The sequence below is a fragment of the Panthera uncia genome, chromosome A2, assembly GCF_023721935.1.
Source record: "Panthera uncia isolate 11264 chromosome A2, Puncia_PCG_1.0, whole genome shotgun sequence".
Taxonomy (NCBI): domain Eukaryota; kingdom Metazoa; phylum Chordata; class Mammalia; order Carnivora; family Felidae; genus Panthera; species Panthera uncia.
The window spans coordinates 12,461,647-12,478,383 of NC_064816.1; the positions used below are offsets into that span (position 1 = coordinate 12,461,647).

Sequence of the window (16,737 nt, forward strand, 5' to 3'; positions counted from 1 at the left end):
CTTTTTTAAATTATTATTAAATATAATTTATTGTCAAATTGGTTTCCATGCAACACCCAGCGCTCCTCCGGACAGGTGCCCTCCTCAGTGCCCCTCACCCACCCTCCCCTCCCTCCCACCCCCCATCCACCCTCAGTTTATTCTCAGTGTTTAAGAGTCTTTCATGGTTTGCCTCCTTAATCTCTGTGTGCTGTTGAGCAAACCATGACTTTAATATTATGGTGGACGAGGGGCACCTGGGTGGCTCGGTGGCTTAAGCGTCCAGCTCTCGATTTTGGCTCAGCTCATGATCTCGCGGTTTCGGGAGTTCGAGCCCAGCTCCGGGTCCTGTGCTGACAGCTCAGAGCCTGGAGCCTGTTTCAGATTCTGTGTGCCCCCCCCCCCCCTCTGCCCCACCCCTGCTTGTGCTCTCTCTCTGTCTTTCAAAAATGAAGCAACATTAAAAAAAAAAAAAATGTGTTTTAAAGATTTGCGCTCTCTCTGCCCCTCCCCCCCAAAGTAAATAAATAAACAAACAAACTTCAACAAATAAACACACTTTAAAAAAACATACCGTTGTGGATGATGTTAGCGACAGCTTCACTCTGCTCGCTCTCCACTCTCACAACCCCGAGGGAGGACTAACTACCCCCATTTCACCGATGGAGAAACTGAGGCTCAGAGAGCGCCCCCCCCCCCCCCCCCCCCCCCCCCCAGGCTGCACAGCTAGGCTGGGAGCAGAGCCGGGACAGCCCGGGTGCGGGTGCGAGAGACGGTTGTCGGTTGCCTGGGTGACCCCACCCTCACCCCCACCCCCCGCCCAGCCCCCAACCCCAAGGCACATCCGCCGACCGCCCCCTTCCCCCACCAGCCCTCCCGGAGTGTTTTTCTTCCCTCCTCCTGGGTGTTTTGGTTTCGGGCCCCGGAGCGGCCCGGCCGCGTAACAGGCGGTTCCCGCCGGCAGGGTCAGCCCAGGGCTGGCGGGGAGCCAGGAGCAGCGCCAGGGCCAGGGTGGGGAGGACTCAGGGAGCGATCACCGCCCTTGCCCCCCCAAGGGGGTCAGCCAGTTCGGTTTCCCTCTCCCCCTGCCCCCCCCCAAACCCGTGTCCCGCTGGCTCCACCTGGACAGCGGGGCCCAGCGTGGTCGCGGCCCCCATCTGTGGCCACGGGGGCCCCCTCGCTGGATGCGGGCGGGTGGCTCCGGGCGGGGTTTCCCGCGTCCTTGCCAAGGTTCCGTGCGCTCTGTTCGTTATTAAACATTGATGGAGGCTGCAGGGTGCCGGCCCAAGAGGCCTCCCAGTTGGGGGAACGAGGGCAGGGCGCAGACGCCCCAACCCCAGTGGGGTGGGGGGTGTTCCGGCCAGGACCAGAGGGAGGGGCTGGGGGCAGGAGGATGGGACGAGTGCCTGGAAGACCGGGAGAATTCTTAGCTATGGCACCTAATCACAAGCAACCAAAGGAATACGTAAATCGGTCTCCATCAAATTAAAAAAAAACAACAAAAATTGACCAAGGTCATTCCTAAGAAAGTTGAAAAGGCAGGGGCGCCTGGGTGGCTCAGTCGGTTAAGCATCTGACTTTGGCTCAGGTCATGATCTTGCGGTTTGTGAGTTCGAGCCCCGTCGTGACAGCCTGGGGCGTGGGTCAGGGTTTTTTCCCCCCCCCCCCCCCGCCCCCCGCTTGTGCTCTGTCTCTCTCTCTGTCTTTCAAAACTGAATGAACATTTTAAAAAATTCTAAAAACAAAGTTGAAAAGGCAACCCACAGAATGGAAGGAAAATTATCTACAAATCTTGTATCTGACAAGGGATCGATATCCAGAATATATGAAGCACTCTTACAACTCAAAAGGAAACAGACAAATAGCCCGATTAAAAAATAAGGAAAGGAGGGACTTAATGTGACAGCCTGTCAACATTTGAAGATATTGGTACTTGATATCCTGTTAAGGAAAACGTGCCTCCGAATTTTAAGCTGGAGGGGGTCACTGGAACAACTTTGCGAAGAGAATCACAACTACGTGATTTTTTTAGATTTTCAGTACATACTAAGAATTGTGTACAAACTGAATTGTCTGTACTGACCCTCAGAACAACCAATGGAAAGCATTCAAATAGATGTTTCTCCGAAGAAGGTCTATAAATGGCCAATAAGCATATGAAAAGGCGCAGAAAGAAAGAAAGAAAGAAAGAAAGAACAAATGAAAGGAGGGAGGGAGAGAGGAATGAAAGGGAGGAAGGAAGGAAGGAAGGAAGGGGAGAGGAATGGAAGGAAGGAAGGAAGGGGAGAGGAATGGAAGGAAGGAAGGATGGAAGGAAGGAAGGAAGGAAGGGGAGAGGAATGGAAGGAAGGAAGGGGAGAGGAATGGAAGGAAGGAAGGAAGGAAGGAAGGAAGGAAGGATGGAAGGAAGGAAGGAAGGAAGGAAGGTGAGTGAATAAATACACAGGGATAACGTCCATGCGATGGAATATTATTCAGCCATCGTAAAGGAATGGAGTTCGGACACACGCTACAACACGGATGAAGCTCTGAGACATTTATGCTGAGTTTGTTTCGCTAAAGGACACACACGGGAGGCCACGCGTCGTATGATCCCGTTTATATGAAATGTCCAAAGAGACAGATCCATAGAGAGACAGAGAGCAGATTGGCGGGAAGACAGGGAGCCAGGGGCTGGGGGAGGGCGGGGGGAGGGGAGGGGGAGTGACCGCTCACGGGCACAAGGTTTCCTTTGGAGGTGATGGAAATGTTCTGGAATTAGACAAAGGTGACGAGCGCGCGGTATTGCGAAGGCACCAAGCGCCACGGAATTAATTGTTCGTTTTACAAGGGTGATCTGTATGGTGTGTGGACATCTCTTTAAAAAAAAAAAAAAAAAAAGCACTGACAAACAAAAAAAGGAGGAAGGAACAAAGGCACACAGCTGGGGGAAGGGCCAAGGGCCTGGCGTCTGCAGGGTGAGGGCGGTTAAGCGAGAGAGGCCTGGCCACGGCTGTCCTGTGTCATCCCTAAGGCCCAGGGTCCTCGGGGGCCGCTGATAACCTCAGCCCCATCCTGGCTCAAGGGAGGAGACAGAGAGACAACATCTCTTCCTGACCAAGCGCAGAGGCCCCTGGAGAAACGGAGGAGGGAGGGATCTGGGGAGGTAAACTGAGGCAGCCTATCTCCCTGATGGAGACATGCTTCCCGACTCGAGGCGGAAGCCATGATGAAAGGGAGTCAGATCAAGAGAGACAGAGACGGAGGAGAGGGAGCGAGAGGGGGCCAAGGGCTCCGGAGAGGCCACCTTATCCATTTTCCAGACCAGGACGCTGAGGCCAGCAAGGCTGAGTTGTCTGTTCCTCTGAACAGTAGCAGGACTCACGCATCAGGTCTCAACCATCCTGCTCCAGGACACCATCCCCCAGCCTGAGAATAAAACCCATAGGCCCCAGGAGGCAGTAACCTCTATCCCCCCCCCCCCCCCCCGCCCCCCCTCCCCCATCAACCACGCCTGCCTCAGGGCCTTTGCTCTCTCCGTTGTGCTGGCCTCTCTTCACCACTTGACCCTGGTATCACTGCTTCCAGGAAGCCCTCCCTTACCCACTGTTCCCACTTTCGCTAGTCGCCGTCACTGTGTCGGGTTTATTATAAGTCCCTGCGTGACGATTACGTGACCATCTGCCTTCCCCACCGCGCCAGAAGCCCCTCCTGACAGAACCAGTTCTGACCTGCGCAGCATAGGGCTTGGCACACAGTAGGTGCTCAACGCGGACTTCGCAAATCAACGGATGAATACAGATGTGAAACGGCGTCTGCTACAGTCCTGACTGCTAGAGCTGCTGGGAGGAGCTGAGGGCTGGACATTCGGAGGACCCCAGAATAACAGTACACAGTGGGCGCTCAATAAACACCGGGCTGGGGCTCTGCTAAGCAGGGTGGTCCAACCCAGTGAGGTAGGGACCCCAAACCAGTGCTCTGAACCCTTTCCTATTATACACACAGGCAAACAGAAACCCAGAGAGGCACCTCCTATAGGTCATTTCCTAGCAACAGAAACAACTCAAAGTACAAAAAGGGAACTCAAAGTCGACAAAAAGGGAACCTGATGGAGGGGAAAAAAAAAAAAAAAAAAAAAAAAAAATCCCAAGGTGGTGGGCTTCAGGCATGGCTGGATCCAGAGACAAGGGAGCCATCTCACTGGGCTGCTGTCCTCCCTGAAAGCTTCTCTCCCAAGGCAGTTTCAGCCTTCCCCATCGCCCCCGCCCTCCTGTGGAAGCAGGGTGTCCACTCTCCCCATTCTACAACAAGAAAATTCCAGATGGTGCTCAATAAATGTCCAACTCCTACTCCTTGGACCCAGGGGGGCTGTGCCTCGGTATGGGTTTGTTAACTCCTGGGGCCACCAAACAGGGTGGGTCCAGGACTGGGGCAGCCCCTATGGGGGCGTTTAGTTACCTGGAGGTTTCACTGTGAGGGGTAGGGGTGGGTATCGGGTTCTGGACTTGAGAAGGTAGCTTTGAGCTGCGGCCCAGGTCCCTCTGGTCTTTTTTATGAGGCCGCTGACCCAGCATCCCTTGCTGTCTGCCCACTTGGTCTTGGCACCAAGGAAGGAGGAGCACTGATTCGCAGGGGAAGGCATGCCTGGATGGGAGGTGGCACATCCACGGGAGGGAGCATGCGCACAACGGTGAACCGTCTCTCGCAGCTGGAGCACGGGGGGGGGGGGGGGGGGGGGGGGGGGGGCAAGTCTTCTGTTCTCCCGTCTACATGCATAGATGGAAAACTGGGGCGCCCCCCAGGGGGTGGGGCCTGAGCCTCTCCCTTCCCCGGGGGGCGTTATGGAGCCAGACCTTTCTGCCCCAGAAGCTTCCTGTCCTTTTGCCACAAAATCCAGGGGTTCTGGGTTCTAATCTCCTCCCCTTCCCCCTCCCCGCCCTCACTTAAAACCGTTAAAGTGTTTTGCAAACTCCGTGGCGGGGGAGGGGGCGGGGGAGGCCCGCGAGGGCCGAGAGACACGGGCTGGTGTTGCCACCTGGTGGCCACGGGGGAATCCGAGCCGACGGGAGGAGCTCGGGTGGGGAGGGACGGAAAGAGGGCAGATTCAGGGTCCGAATGGGGCGGTGGCGGGGGGGGGGAGGGGCTGCGGAGCGTTGAGGGCGAAGAGAAAGGAGGAACCCCAAGCGCTGACCCTGGGCGGAGGGCGAATCGACCCCTAAGAGGGGTGGAGCTGGGGGAAGGAACCATGGCTCCTGATTTCAGGGGACCCGCTCCCCCTCGGGCTGTCCCTCCCCTTGCCCAGTCCTGATCTGGTAGAGTTCGGGGTGATCATCCAGTTCTGTCTCATTTATTAAAACGGAAGTCTCATGTATTCAGCCATAAGCCCCCTCCCCCACCCCACAGCTCTGTGAGTTCAGTATTATCCTCACCCCCATTCTACAGGGGAGGAGACTGAGGCTGAGGAGGGGCCATCACTTCCTTCAGAATGATTAGAGCCCCCCCCCCCCCCCCCCCTTGTTTTCTCCACCACTAGATCCTCAGAGCCTGGACACCCTGCAGCGCCGCAGGAACTCTGTGCCCAGACTCCCCAGCAAGTGCTCCGGGGAAAGGCCGCCCACCCTCGGGCCTAGGGACAACCCCGGCCCCCCCCCCCCCCAGCCTATTCAACACCGAAAAGTTCTGTCCCTTCCCCCACGGATGTCTTGGGGGGGGGGGGTAGCAGCTTCCATTTTCTGGCGCTTTCTAGAGTTCCCACCAGAGGACATGTTGCAAGACTTGCTAGACAGAGTCAGTGTGGGGGGGGGGGGGGAGGGCGGTGGCATCAGAGCCTCCAGGGTGGAAATGGGGTCTGGGGCACCTGGCCCAGGTTTGACTCCCACCAGTGCTGTGTAGCTTCAGCCTAGCCGCTTGCCCTCTCTGAGCCTCAGTGGCCGTGTCTGTGAGATGGAACAGCCATGTACCTCTCGAGGTGGTTGTGGGGGTTCAGGACATCGCGGGAGTGTCTAGACAGAATAAGCTGGGTATGCAACGTTTGCTTAATAACCGGCTGTCTTCAGGCTTCCTGCCTGAAGGACGACTTTCCCCTCTGTCCCTCAGGCCTCCAGGCCGGTGTGCGAAGGGCCACTGAATACGGGAGTCTGTATTAGGTCTCCCAAGAGCAGTGAGAGTCCAGCCGCCTGGGCAGGGCTGCCCTCCAGACCATCCTGCCTTCCCGGCTCCGGAGTCTGAGCCTCAGGGTGTCCTCGCACCTGTCTCCTGTCCTCCGAGGGCAGCTCCGCGTCCAAGGCCAGCTCAGGAGTGCCCTGAAGCAGCCGTGTCTTCTCCTTGAGATGCCCGGGCGTGTCCAGGTCCGTTCCCTCACCTTTTTCCCAGGACACGTTCACCACCAGGGCCTCTTTTCGGTACACCTCCTCTGGGAAGTCTGCCGGGCTTGTCCACTGCCAAGCCTAGATAGGAAGGGTGGGCCCGAGGCTGTGGGCAGCGCCCTATTTCCTATCCACACGGGGAGTGGATCGTGCTCCTGCTGGCTTAATTCTCTAAAACCCTGAGACCAATTCAAGGATCAGCTCTAAATCAGTGACACCCCCCCCCCCCCATTCGGCATCCCCTTGGGAAGTCCTCCCCTGCCCCCCATTTCTCTTTGGGAAATTGTTCCTCTTCTCACTGTTGATGTGATTGGGCAGGCAGGGCAGTGTCCCCACCCCAATTTGAGTGATGGACATGTGACCTGGCCCAGCCAATCAGAGCACTCTAGCCCCTGATTCCATGAGCATGTGGCCCAAGCTGGGCCAATCACTGATAGCCCTGAGACTTTCGCTGAAGTGAATGGGGAAAACGGCACCTGCTTCCACTGGGGAAAGACTGCGCCTGGCTGGGAGGGAAGACTGCAGGCAGAACAGGAGCCCAGACAAATGGATGTTCAGTGTCGAGATTCCTAGATCTAGCCATGCCTGAAGACCACCATCCAGGGAATCCCCCCCCTTCCCCCCGCCCCCACCCACACTGGGTTCTTCTGTTGTTGTTTCTGCTGCTAGGAAATGACCCACCCACAGGAGGTTCCTCTCTGGGCCTCTGCTTGTCAGTGTGTGAAATAGGACGGGTTTTTGGAAATCCCTGTGTCAGTGGTTAGGGGAGAATAAAATGAGTGAAGGCATGGCCATTACTCTGTAGAACCCCGGCCCAGAGTATAGACCCAATAAATAAGACCTTAAATTAGAAAAGGAGTGCCCTTACCTGCTTCCCCTGGCTGCTATGGAACTCGACCACAGTGCTGGCACAGGGTGTGGGCAGAGGCGGGCACAGATACCGCGCAGCCCTGGGGAGGGAAGGGAGCTGGTCGGAGGAGCAGTGTTTCTATCCGTTCTTACTTTTCATTGTTCTGTCTTATTTTGTTCATCTCCACTAGGTTATAAAGGGAGAACTGATGTGGATTGGGCGCGGGGGGCGGGGGGGATGTTGGCGGGCGTCTGACAGACCTCGTTTCAAATCCCAGCTCAGCCCCTACCGCTGGATACTTTGGACCTGACTCTCTGAGCCTCAGTTTCCTCATCTGTAAACTGGGCACCAATACCTACTATTGCTATTATGGAACATCTTGGGGGAGATGGTGTAAGTTACCTGTTCAGGCCGAGGTACCCAAGGACGCCCAGGAGAAGGATGCTCAGGAAGCTCCCCAGAGACGCGAGGAGTACGGACAAATCGAACTGGGAAACCTGGACTTCTGGGAGTGGGAGAGGTTGGGTTGGGGGAGGGACACCTCCTGCCTCTTACTGGGAAGGGAGGTGGGAGGGCTGGACCCTCCATCAACTCGCTGCTGACCATGGCATGCCATGGGTCCCTCTGTGCCTCAGTTTCCTCATACGTGAAGCCGGAGACCGGGGAACCCACTTGCCCTGTGTCTGCGGGACAAAGGCCTGGCCCGCCATGCCCAGGACACCGTAACTCCAAGTGCCCACAGGTTGAGCCCATGTGGTTGCTCCCCTGGACCCAGACCTGCCACCCCACGCGAGGATTGACTGCCTGGTTCTCTTGGGACCAGATTCCACCGTAAGGACAACAGGCAGCGACTATGGCAGGAACAGGGGTCATTTGATTTCCAAATCTCTTCCAGCCACACAAGCCAGGACAACGGAGCCCGCCGCCTCCTTATCTTTGCGATAAGAGAGACACTCATTCATTCACATTCACTCACTCAATAAATAGCCCCCTGCCCCCTCTACCTCCCCTGGAGCCCCCAGGCTGGAGGTGGGTGGTGGGACAGAGCCTGGGACACAGACACCCTCCCTCACCCACTCCCAAGATGTCAGGCCAGGAAGGAAGGGCAGTAACAGCTGGGGGGCAGGGGGCGGGGTGGGCACCCAGAGGAAAGCATGGAAGGCTTCCTGGAGGAGGAAACTTATGAGCTGAGTTTTGGAGGATGGAAAGGAGTTAGCGGAAGCACAGACATTCCGGGCAGAGGCGCCTGCACAGGCAAGGCAACAGGAGTGTGAGAGAAGGTTCCGGAAGGGAAAAACCGCAAGAAGAGGTGGGAACAGAGTGAGGTGGGACTTCCTCCTGAGGGTGATGCACTGGGGGCAGGGGCAGGGCCAGGGCGGGGCGGCTGGGGGAGGCTTGGGCCGGGGCAGTGCATGCTGGGTAAATACCCAGGCCCCGCCCTCCTACTCACCAAAGCTGAATGGCTGGGGTTGGCTCCAGGCGCCCTGCAGCGTCACTGTGTCTGCTCGAACCTGCACGGTATAGGCTGTGCCAGCCCGAAGGCCACCAAGGGTGACCTCGGTCTCCGTGGGCTTCACAGACAGCTCTGTGGGAGGGAGGCAGGCGCGGGTTCCTAGACGGCCTTTACTCCCATCGGGCGATGGGATGCCCGGGGCCTGGCTGGGCAGCCACACCCTAGGAGTGGCAATGGGGCCTCAAGGCGTTTTGCTGAAAACTCTTAATGCACCCACGCACCTCAGCTTATTTGGAGGAATCTTCGTCACCAAAATATTTAGCGAATGGGGCTATTTTTCTCAAATCCTGACCTCTGCAGGCTCCTTACTCCGTCCCCTGCCCAGACCCACCTGCCTTTTCCTCCAAGCTCCTTAGAGACGCCAGGTTCTGTTACACCTCAGGGCCTTTGCACCGACAGTCCCCCCCTGCTCTACTTTGTTCACCCTTTCCCCGGATATCTGCGTGGTTTCCTCCCTCTCCTCCTTAAAAACACTTTTTCGGGGCACCCGGGGGGCTCAGTCGGTTGAGCCTCCGACTTCGGCTCAGGTCATGATCTCGCGGTCTGTGAGTCCGAGCCCCACGTCGGGCTCCCTGACTTTTGGCAGATGGGTTTTCGGTAATGGCCGCTTCCAGCTACGCCGCCCGGAATAAGCCACCGAACCCCACTCGGCCTCATTTACCCCCTCTAAGCAATGGGTGGCCAGGCTGATGGCAGGTGTCTTTGATACCTGGGTGTCCCCCCTGCCCCCGGGGCATCTGTGCCTTGACCAGTGAGTGCTAGGTGCTTGGTGGGAAGGCAAGACAAAAAGAGGCAGGTCTCGCTGGCCCGGCCCGTTGCTGCAGGAGGTGGGGGGTGTGGGGCCGTATCGGAAAGGCCGTGTTCCCCGTGTGGAAGAGGGGGCCCCCAGGGTGTGGAAACGATAGGAACCTCCGGCCCTAGTGAGACTTGCCCGGCGTGTTCTCACTTCTTCCCCCTCCTAAGGGGCGAGAAGGGGCACCTGACTGAGCCCAAGTCCAGGCTCCCTTAACCCTTGGGCGGGAATCCCGCTCCAGGCCTCAGTGTTCCCATCTGTGAAATGGGGACAGCTGCTGATTCACAGGAGGGGCTGCCACTCACACACGGGGTATGTTGTGGGCACACGGCTGCTGCCCCCTGGGGGCCTGGAAAGGGCCGTGGAGACTCTGAGCCCATCTCCTGGGTTATGGATGGGAAAACCAAGGCCCAGAGAGGGGCAGCGAGGTGCTCGGGGTCCCGCAGCCAGGCAGACCTCCATCCCAGACCCCTTCTCCCCGCAGCCAGACCCGCGCTGCCTCACGTACTGGACGTCTGGCCGCCATCCTTCTCCTGGCAGAGCACGACGTACTCCTTCAGGACGCCAGGGCAAGCGCTCAGCACGGAGGGTGCCCACTCCACAGTCACGGAGTCCTGGCTGAGCCTTTTCACCAGCACGTGTTGTGGGCTTCCGGCCCCCGGGGCTGCAACCGCGGCCATGGTCAGTTCCAGGAGTACCGGCCGAACCCTTCCTTCCCGCGTGCCCAGCCTGGCCCCGCGCGGAGACCCACGCGGGTGACCTTGGCGGCAGAGTCGGGCGGGCCTGGGTTCGAGTCCCGGCTCCCCGACCAGGCGCCATCATTTCTCTTCTCTGCGCCTCACTTTATTTAATCTATAAAATGGGGCGAGGCCGCTCGGGGCGTCTACAGGAACCCCCTTCTGCGTGTCTGGCTTCTGGCCAAGGCCTGGCCCGGAGTAAGTGCCCCTGAATGTTCTTTCCCTCCTCCTCACGCCCAAGGGCGCTGCCAAGCCCTCCGGAGGGACCACCCCGTAGGTCTGGGCTACTCACCGTGGCCCCCGAAGTGGTAGGTGGACAAGACCGTGGACCACGAGGTGGGCTTCTGTGGGTGTGCGGACGCGAAGATCGTGATGCGGTAACACATTTTCTGCTCCAGCACCCCGGATGCCCTGCTCCAGCTGTAGGTTGCTGGAAGGATTGGCCCGGGCCAGGCCAGTGAACAGGTTGTATTTCCCTCCACATCTTGGCGCTGGCTGTGCCTCGTGCCGGGAACTCCCAGAGAGCGCTCCTGCTCATGCTTCAAAACCCTCGCACCAATGTCCCCTCTTCCAGGATCCCTTCCTTATCCCCCCACAGCCCGTCCCCGCCCCCGCCCCAGCCCAGCCCTTCCTCTACAGGGCCTGGTGTGCTGCCTGTCCCCAGCTCTGTCTCCCCAGTCTGCGGACTCCTCACGGGCCAGTCTGAGGCTGAGGTTCCTGGCGGAGGCCAGGCCCAGGGTAGGAAGCGGGAGGGAAGACGCGAGGTTGCCGGGGCCATGAGCCCTCCCCGTTTTCCTCCGGAGGCCTCATTAAATTTGCCGCCAGTATCTTGCTAGCTGCACCTTTTCTGGCACGGGTGAATGTTTAACAGGCACCCTGGGATGTGAGACTCATTACCTACTGGGGCGCGATCTGCCCAGGGCTAAGTAAGCCCTGATGCCCCAGGATCCTGGCAGGGAGCTCCCGACCTGCATGGGGGGGCAGGGTCCAAGTCTCAGCCTGGCTCCCACCTCTGGGGGACGTCGGGTAAGCAGCCAGGCCTCTCTGGGCCTCACACACCGCACACGCACGCGCGGCCCATAGAGGTCTGACCCGACCAGGAGCTCTAAGGCAGAGGCAGAGGCGGGGCATTACGGTACCCATTCCAGTAGGGTCCCGATCCTGGGGTGGAGTCAGGGTGCAGGTGGTCAGGCTCCTGTCCTGGCCCCGGGGCTGCCACTCGATGCAGTAGGTCATGTCCGGGGCCCAGGCTGGCCAACGCATGATGGTCCCGTTGGCGCCGGCGCTGATATTCAGAACCCCTGGTTTTGGAAGGAGCGGAGAGAGCCACATGAGAACAGGTGCCCCCTTCTCCCGCCAGTCCAAGGCTCCCGTAGCCCCGTGCCATCCTCTGGCCAAACCCTAACCCCTCGGGTCTGGCTCTGTCTCCTCACACTGGGGGCCGCCGGGCTGGGGGCCGGGCCCAGGGGCTGTTTGAATAAGCTCGGTCGTCTCCAGGTCTGACCATGAGTTCCCTGCCAAGACGCCCACCATCCGCGATGCCTGTACTGATTTCGCGCGCGCGCGCGCCCCTCCCCTTCCCGCCCCGCCAGCCCGGGGAGCATCTCTTGTTCCAGCAGGTGTCTGGCCACCCACCTCCTGTGACGGGTGGGTGTGGTGCCGGATGGGCCTCCGGGCCTGGGCACAAGGACACACACACCCACCTCCCGGCTCGTCTCTCCCACTCCTGCAACAACCTTGGGGAGGTGGGCCCTACTTCCAATTCCGGGGTCCGCAACTAGCACGTATTGAGCGCCGACTATATGCGCCGGGCCCGTGTGAGGGCTTTGCTATACCCTTCGCTACCAACGGGGACTGTGATCACCCCACTAACACAGACTCGGAGGCTCAGGGAGGGAGAGCCACTGGCCCAAGGTCACACAGCGGGGCCATGACCCAAACCAGGCCGGGAGCTGACCGGCTCGCTGCTGTGCGAGCGGCTTCACCCATCTGAGCCTCAGTCGTCTCATCTCTGAAATGGGCATCATCGTTAACAGCCCTGTGCTCCCAGGGTTGCCGGGTGGCTCGGTGGGGCCGGGACCAGGGTGTGAGTGAGGCAACGATCGGGCACAAAATGTGAGGCACTGAAGAACTCAGTCGTCGAGGTAAATGTTGTTTTAAATGCGATATTTAAAAAAAAAAAAAAAAAAAAAAAATCAAGGGGCACCTGGGTGGCTCAGTCGTTTAAGCGTCCGGCTGGGGTCATGATCTCAAGGTTCGTGGGTTCGAGCCCCGCATCGGGCTCTGTGCTGTCAGCTCAGAGCCTGGAACCTGCTTCAGATTCTGTGTCTCCCTCGCTCTCTGCCCCTCCCCCACTCGTGCTCTCTCTTTCTCTCTCTCTTAAAAATAAGTCAATAAAACATTAAACATAAAATAAAATATAAATAAAGCTAAAAAAGTCAAAACACGAACGGAAAAATATGCGATGGGCACAATTTACAATCGCCAAAAGGTGGAAACAGCCCAAGTGTTCCTCCGCGGAGGAACAGGTCAATGCGCCGTGGTCCCGGCCACGCGATAGAATATTCCCCGGTCATAAAAAGGAAACGTGGCTGAACTTGGAAAACGGTATGCTGGTGAAAGAAGCCAGATACAAGAGGCCACGTGGTGTGTGACCCCGTTTCCGTGAAATCTATAGAGACAGAAAGCGGGTCAGTGGTTGCCAAGGGCTGGGGAGAAGGGGGATGGGGAGTGACGGCTGATGGGCACGGGGTCTCCCTTTGAGGGTGATAGAAATGTTCTGGAACCGGACAGAGGTGATGGTTGTGCATCACTGTGAATGTCCTAAGTGCCACTGAATCGCACCTGTTAAAGTGGCTGGTGTTGCTACGCGAATTTCACCTCAATAAAATATGTATGGGCGCACACGTGCCCGTATACATAAATATAAATCTTGATTTTTTTTTCATCATACGTATAAATACATGTACATATTTAATTATGTGTATGTATACATAATGAACAAACATCAAGATTTTTATTTTATGCTGGGGGTGGGGCGCAAGCGAGAGAGAGGGAGAGACAGGAAGACAGAGGGAGAAGCGGGGCTCCCCCGAAGCGGGGCTGGAGCTCCCCTGCTGCGGAACTCGAACTCACGAACCTGCGAGATCACGACCTGAGCCGAAGTCAGATGCTTCATGACTAAGCCACCCAGGCGCCCCAGATATCAAGATTTTAAGTGAAGATAGGATCAATCCTGTGCCCGCCTCGCCCACCACACCCTGATCTCACCCTGGTCCCCGTACAACTTTATTTACAAAAACAGGTGGTTGGTCCGGGCTGTACTTTGCCAGCTAGAGTTTTGTTGTTTGCGCGTTTGCTTTAAATACTGCGTTGTAACATGACATGCCCTAACGAGTGATTTTGACACGTTCCTAAATTCGACACCCCCTTCACTTTGTGCCTCACCCACCTCCCCCTCCCCAGCCCCCCTGCCTGGCGGAGGCTCAGAGTAGGTTCTCAGATCCCAGAGGCCCTCCCGCAGCCCTCCCGGGCCAGAGGAGACACCTGGGTGGGTGTGGGCATGGGCAGGAATGTGCCACGTCTGGTTGGGGCCGGGGCCGAAGCGATTCTGGGAGACAACAGCCAGGTCATAGGCGGCACCGGAGATATTGATGAACCTTCTCAGCTGCAAGGTCTTTGTGGCCTTGGGCTTACACGGGCAGGACAGCATGTGCAGGTGGACACGGTAGGTCACCTCCCCGCCAGACTTGGACCTGAGGCAGCCTTCTGGAAGCTCAAGCTGGGGCAGCTGTGGGGAGTGTGAGAGACTTGCGGAGGCCTGACCCCGGCCATCATCCCCAGGGTGCAGCCCCTGGGCAGACTCATCCATGGGCCAGGGCCTGTGCCAAAAATTAAAACAACACAACACAACCAGCCCCCGCCCCCTGTCCCCCAAAGAGAAACCCTCCGTGCTGCCAGCTCAGTTTCCTTCCCTGTAAAATGGGGGTTAATTAGACTGTTCTTAACGGGTTGTTTATGATCTCCCATCTAGACTGACATGGGCGACCCCTGGCCTGCCCGCTTGCACCCTAGCCCCTCACTATCTGGCCCCCACCTGGCAGCCAGGGGAAGTCTACGAACACCTGAACCCCGCCATATCCCTCCTCTGCTCACATACCCTCTATTGCTCCCAATTACCTGCAGAGTTAAACCCACGGTCCTTGCCACCTCCATGGCTCTTCCCCATGTCCTACCCGTGCCCCGACTCCAGCCTCTTTCTTGTCTCCTTCTGCCCATCCCAGGCCACCCTACAGCCCCGTGCCGGCCCATTACCTGCCCATCCAGAGTCACCTGCCTCTTCCCGTCTGGGCGGAGTGCCCCCACCGAGAACCTCCAGCTGGGCTGTGGGAGACGTTCTGCAATGAATGGGATGGGCAAGACAGTGACGCTGGGGGCGTTCCCTTGCCCGCCGCCACCCACAGACCCCCGATGGGGACCCTCCCCCGCCCCGCCTTGAAACACAGGATTCCCATGGGATGTTAGTTTGCAAAATCTGAAAACATGGAGATCTAGTCTCCAACAACGTGACTATACTTAACGCTAGAAAACTACACTTTGAAATGGCTAAAATGGTACATTTCATATATGATGGGCTTTTTACCACACTTTTTTTTTTTTTTTTTTAAAGTCTGAAAATAGCTCTTGGAGTTGTTTTCCGGCAGATAATGCACTTGGGCAGGAGGAGACCCCAGATCACAAGGCCAGGAGCAAACGTTGCCAGTGGCCTCATTCTTCCCTCCCTCTTGGACCACGTCGCCACTCTAGAGCTGCCCAGACTCCAGCTTCCTGTGTCATTTGGGAAAATACGTCTTTGTGACACAGCCATTTTCCCCTGTCAGCGCCCTGGGTGGCTTGAAAAGAGCAAAAGCAACGAAACACCTCGGAAGAAGAGAACGACTGAGAAATGTTGCTTTTCAGATGATGGATTCCCCACATTTGACGACGTGAAACTCGCTCACCGTTCTGCCCCCTTTTACTCATTTGCACTGATTTCTCCCGTCGCCTGTTTACTGACACCCGCCGCCTTATTTCCAAGGCCCACTGCTGAATTCTTCTTCTTTTTTTTTTTTTTTTTTTGTTTAATGTTTATTTATTTTGGGAGCGAGAGAGACAGAGCATGAGCAGGGGCAGAGAGAGAGAGGGAGACACAGAATCCGAAGCAGGCTCCAGGCTCTGAGCCATCAGCACAGAGCCCGACGCGCGGCTCAAACTCACGAGCCGTGAGATCGTGACCTGAGCCGAAGTCGGACGCTCAACCGACTGAGCCACCCAGGCGCCCCTCCGCTGCCGAATTTCTAATGCCTGCCCTGGTTCCTGTGACTCTAGGTGCTCTCACCAGGGGGGACACACACGGGGCTGCTCCAGCTGCTCCAGGGATCTCCTGGGGCTCCCGGCCTGAGCCGCCGCCGCCTCCGCAGCTGGAATTCCTGGGCTGCGTCCATCTGCAGGGGGCAGAGGCATGACTCTGGCAAGAAACAGGTCAGACGTCAAGCTGAAGGGCTGTCCCACACCTGGGGGTGCCCCGGGGCTTGGCACTTGGCACTTAGCCGTCATACACTTTTTTTTTTTTTTTTTTAACGTTTGTTTTTTAAGACAGAGAGAGCACAAGTGTGGGGGGAGGGGCAGAGAGAGAGGGAGACACAGAGTCCAAAGCGGGCCCCAGGCTCTGAGCTGTCAGCACAGAGCCCGACGCGGGGCTCGAACCCACGAACCGCGAGATCATGACCTGAGCTGGAGTCAGATGCTTGACCGACTAAGCCACCCGGGTGCCCCAGTCGTCATACACTTATTGAGTGCCAGCTGTGTGCTGGGCCCTAGGGACACTGCGGGAATAGGCCAGGGACTGTCCCCTTGGCGCTTCAAGATCACCCATTCTTCTGGGGCGCCTGGGTGGCTCAGTCGGTTAAGCGGCCGACTTGGGCTCAGGTCATGATCTCGCACTCCGTGAGTTCGAGCCCCGCGTCTGGCTCTGTGCTGACAGCTCAGAGCCCGGAGCCTGTTTCAGATTCTGTGTCTCCCTCTCTCTGACCCTCCCCCGTTCATGCTCTGTCTCTCTCTGTCTCAAAAATAAATAAACGTTAAAAAAAATAAAATAAAATAAATAAAAAATTAAAAAAAAAAAGATCACCCATTCTGCCCCTGCCCTAGGTCAGAGTCCCGGCAAGGCCACCCATTGGGATGTGCCCCTGATCAATGGCTTCTCACCCCCCCAGGCTGTTTCCTCACCTGTGAACTGGGAATAATCCAATACTGAACTACAGGGTGGGCCAGGAAGCACACAGAGAATTTAGCACTGGGCCTGGCACCCAGTGGGTGCTCAATTAACTCTAGCTTGCTGCAGCTGTTGCTATATTATTCTCACCGAAGCCAGCATCATCCTGACGTCCACAGTGGCCCTAGGACAAGATCATATATATACGTATATATATACACATATATACATATATATACATATACACATATATATATGCATACACATA

The 16,737-nt window shown here is 57.3% G+C and overlaps 1 protein-coding gene across 2 annotated transcripts in view; it reads right to left on the bottom strand.

Moving 5' to 3' along the window:
- Window positions 1-5,759: 5,759 nt before the first annotated feature.
- The window catches only part of IL12RB1 (interleukin 12 receptor subunit beta 1), an 18,500-nt gene continuing 7,522 nt past the window's right edge, over window positions 5,760-16,737 (bottom strand). The window contains exons 6-16 of one of the 2 annotated variants that reach the window (XM_049640222.1): window positions 16,620-16,653; window positions 15,594-15,722; window positions 14,531-14,613; window positions 13,763-14,006; window positions 11,356-11,517; window positions 10,509-10,646; window positions 9,988-10,143; window positions 8,624-8,758; window positions 7,576-7,678; window positions 7,192-7,273; window positions 5,760-6,404 (exon numbers count right to left, since the gene is read on the bottom strand). In XM_049640222.1, coding sequence (XP_049496179.1) covers window positions 6,051-6,404; window positions 7,192-7,273; window positions 7,576-7,678; window positions 8,624-8,758; window positions 9,988-10,143; window positions 10,509-10,646; window positions 11,356-11,517; window positions 13,763-14,006; window positions 14,531-14,613; window positions 15,594-15,722; window positions 16,620-16,653 — 1,620 coding nt within the window. In that variant the 3' untranslated portion in view covers window positions 5,760-6,050. The remainder of the gene's footprint in view (window positions 6,405-7,191; window positions 7,274-7,575; window positions 7,679-8,623; window positions 8,759-9,987; window positions 10,144-10,508; window positions 10,647-11,355; window positions 11,518-13,762; window positions 14,007-14,530; window positions 14,614-15,593; window positions 15,723-16,619; window positions 16,654-16,737) is intronic. The other variant, XM_049640221.1, reaches the window with a different exon arrangement.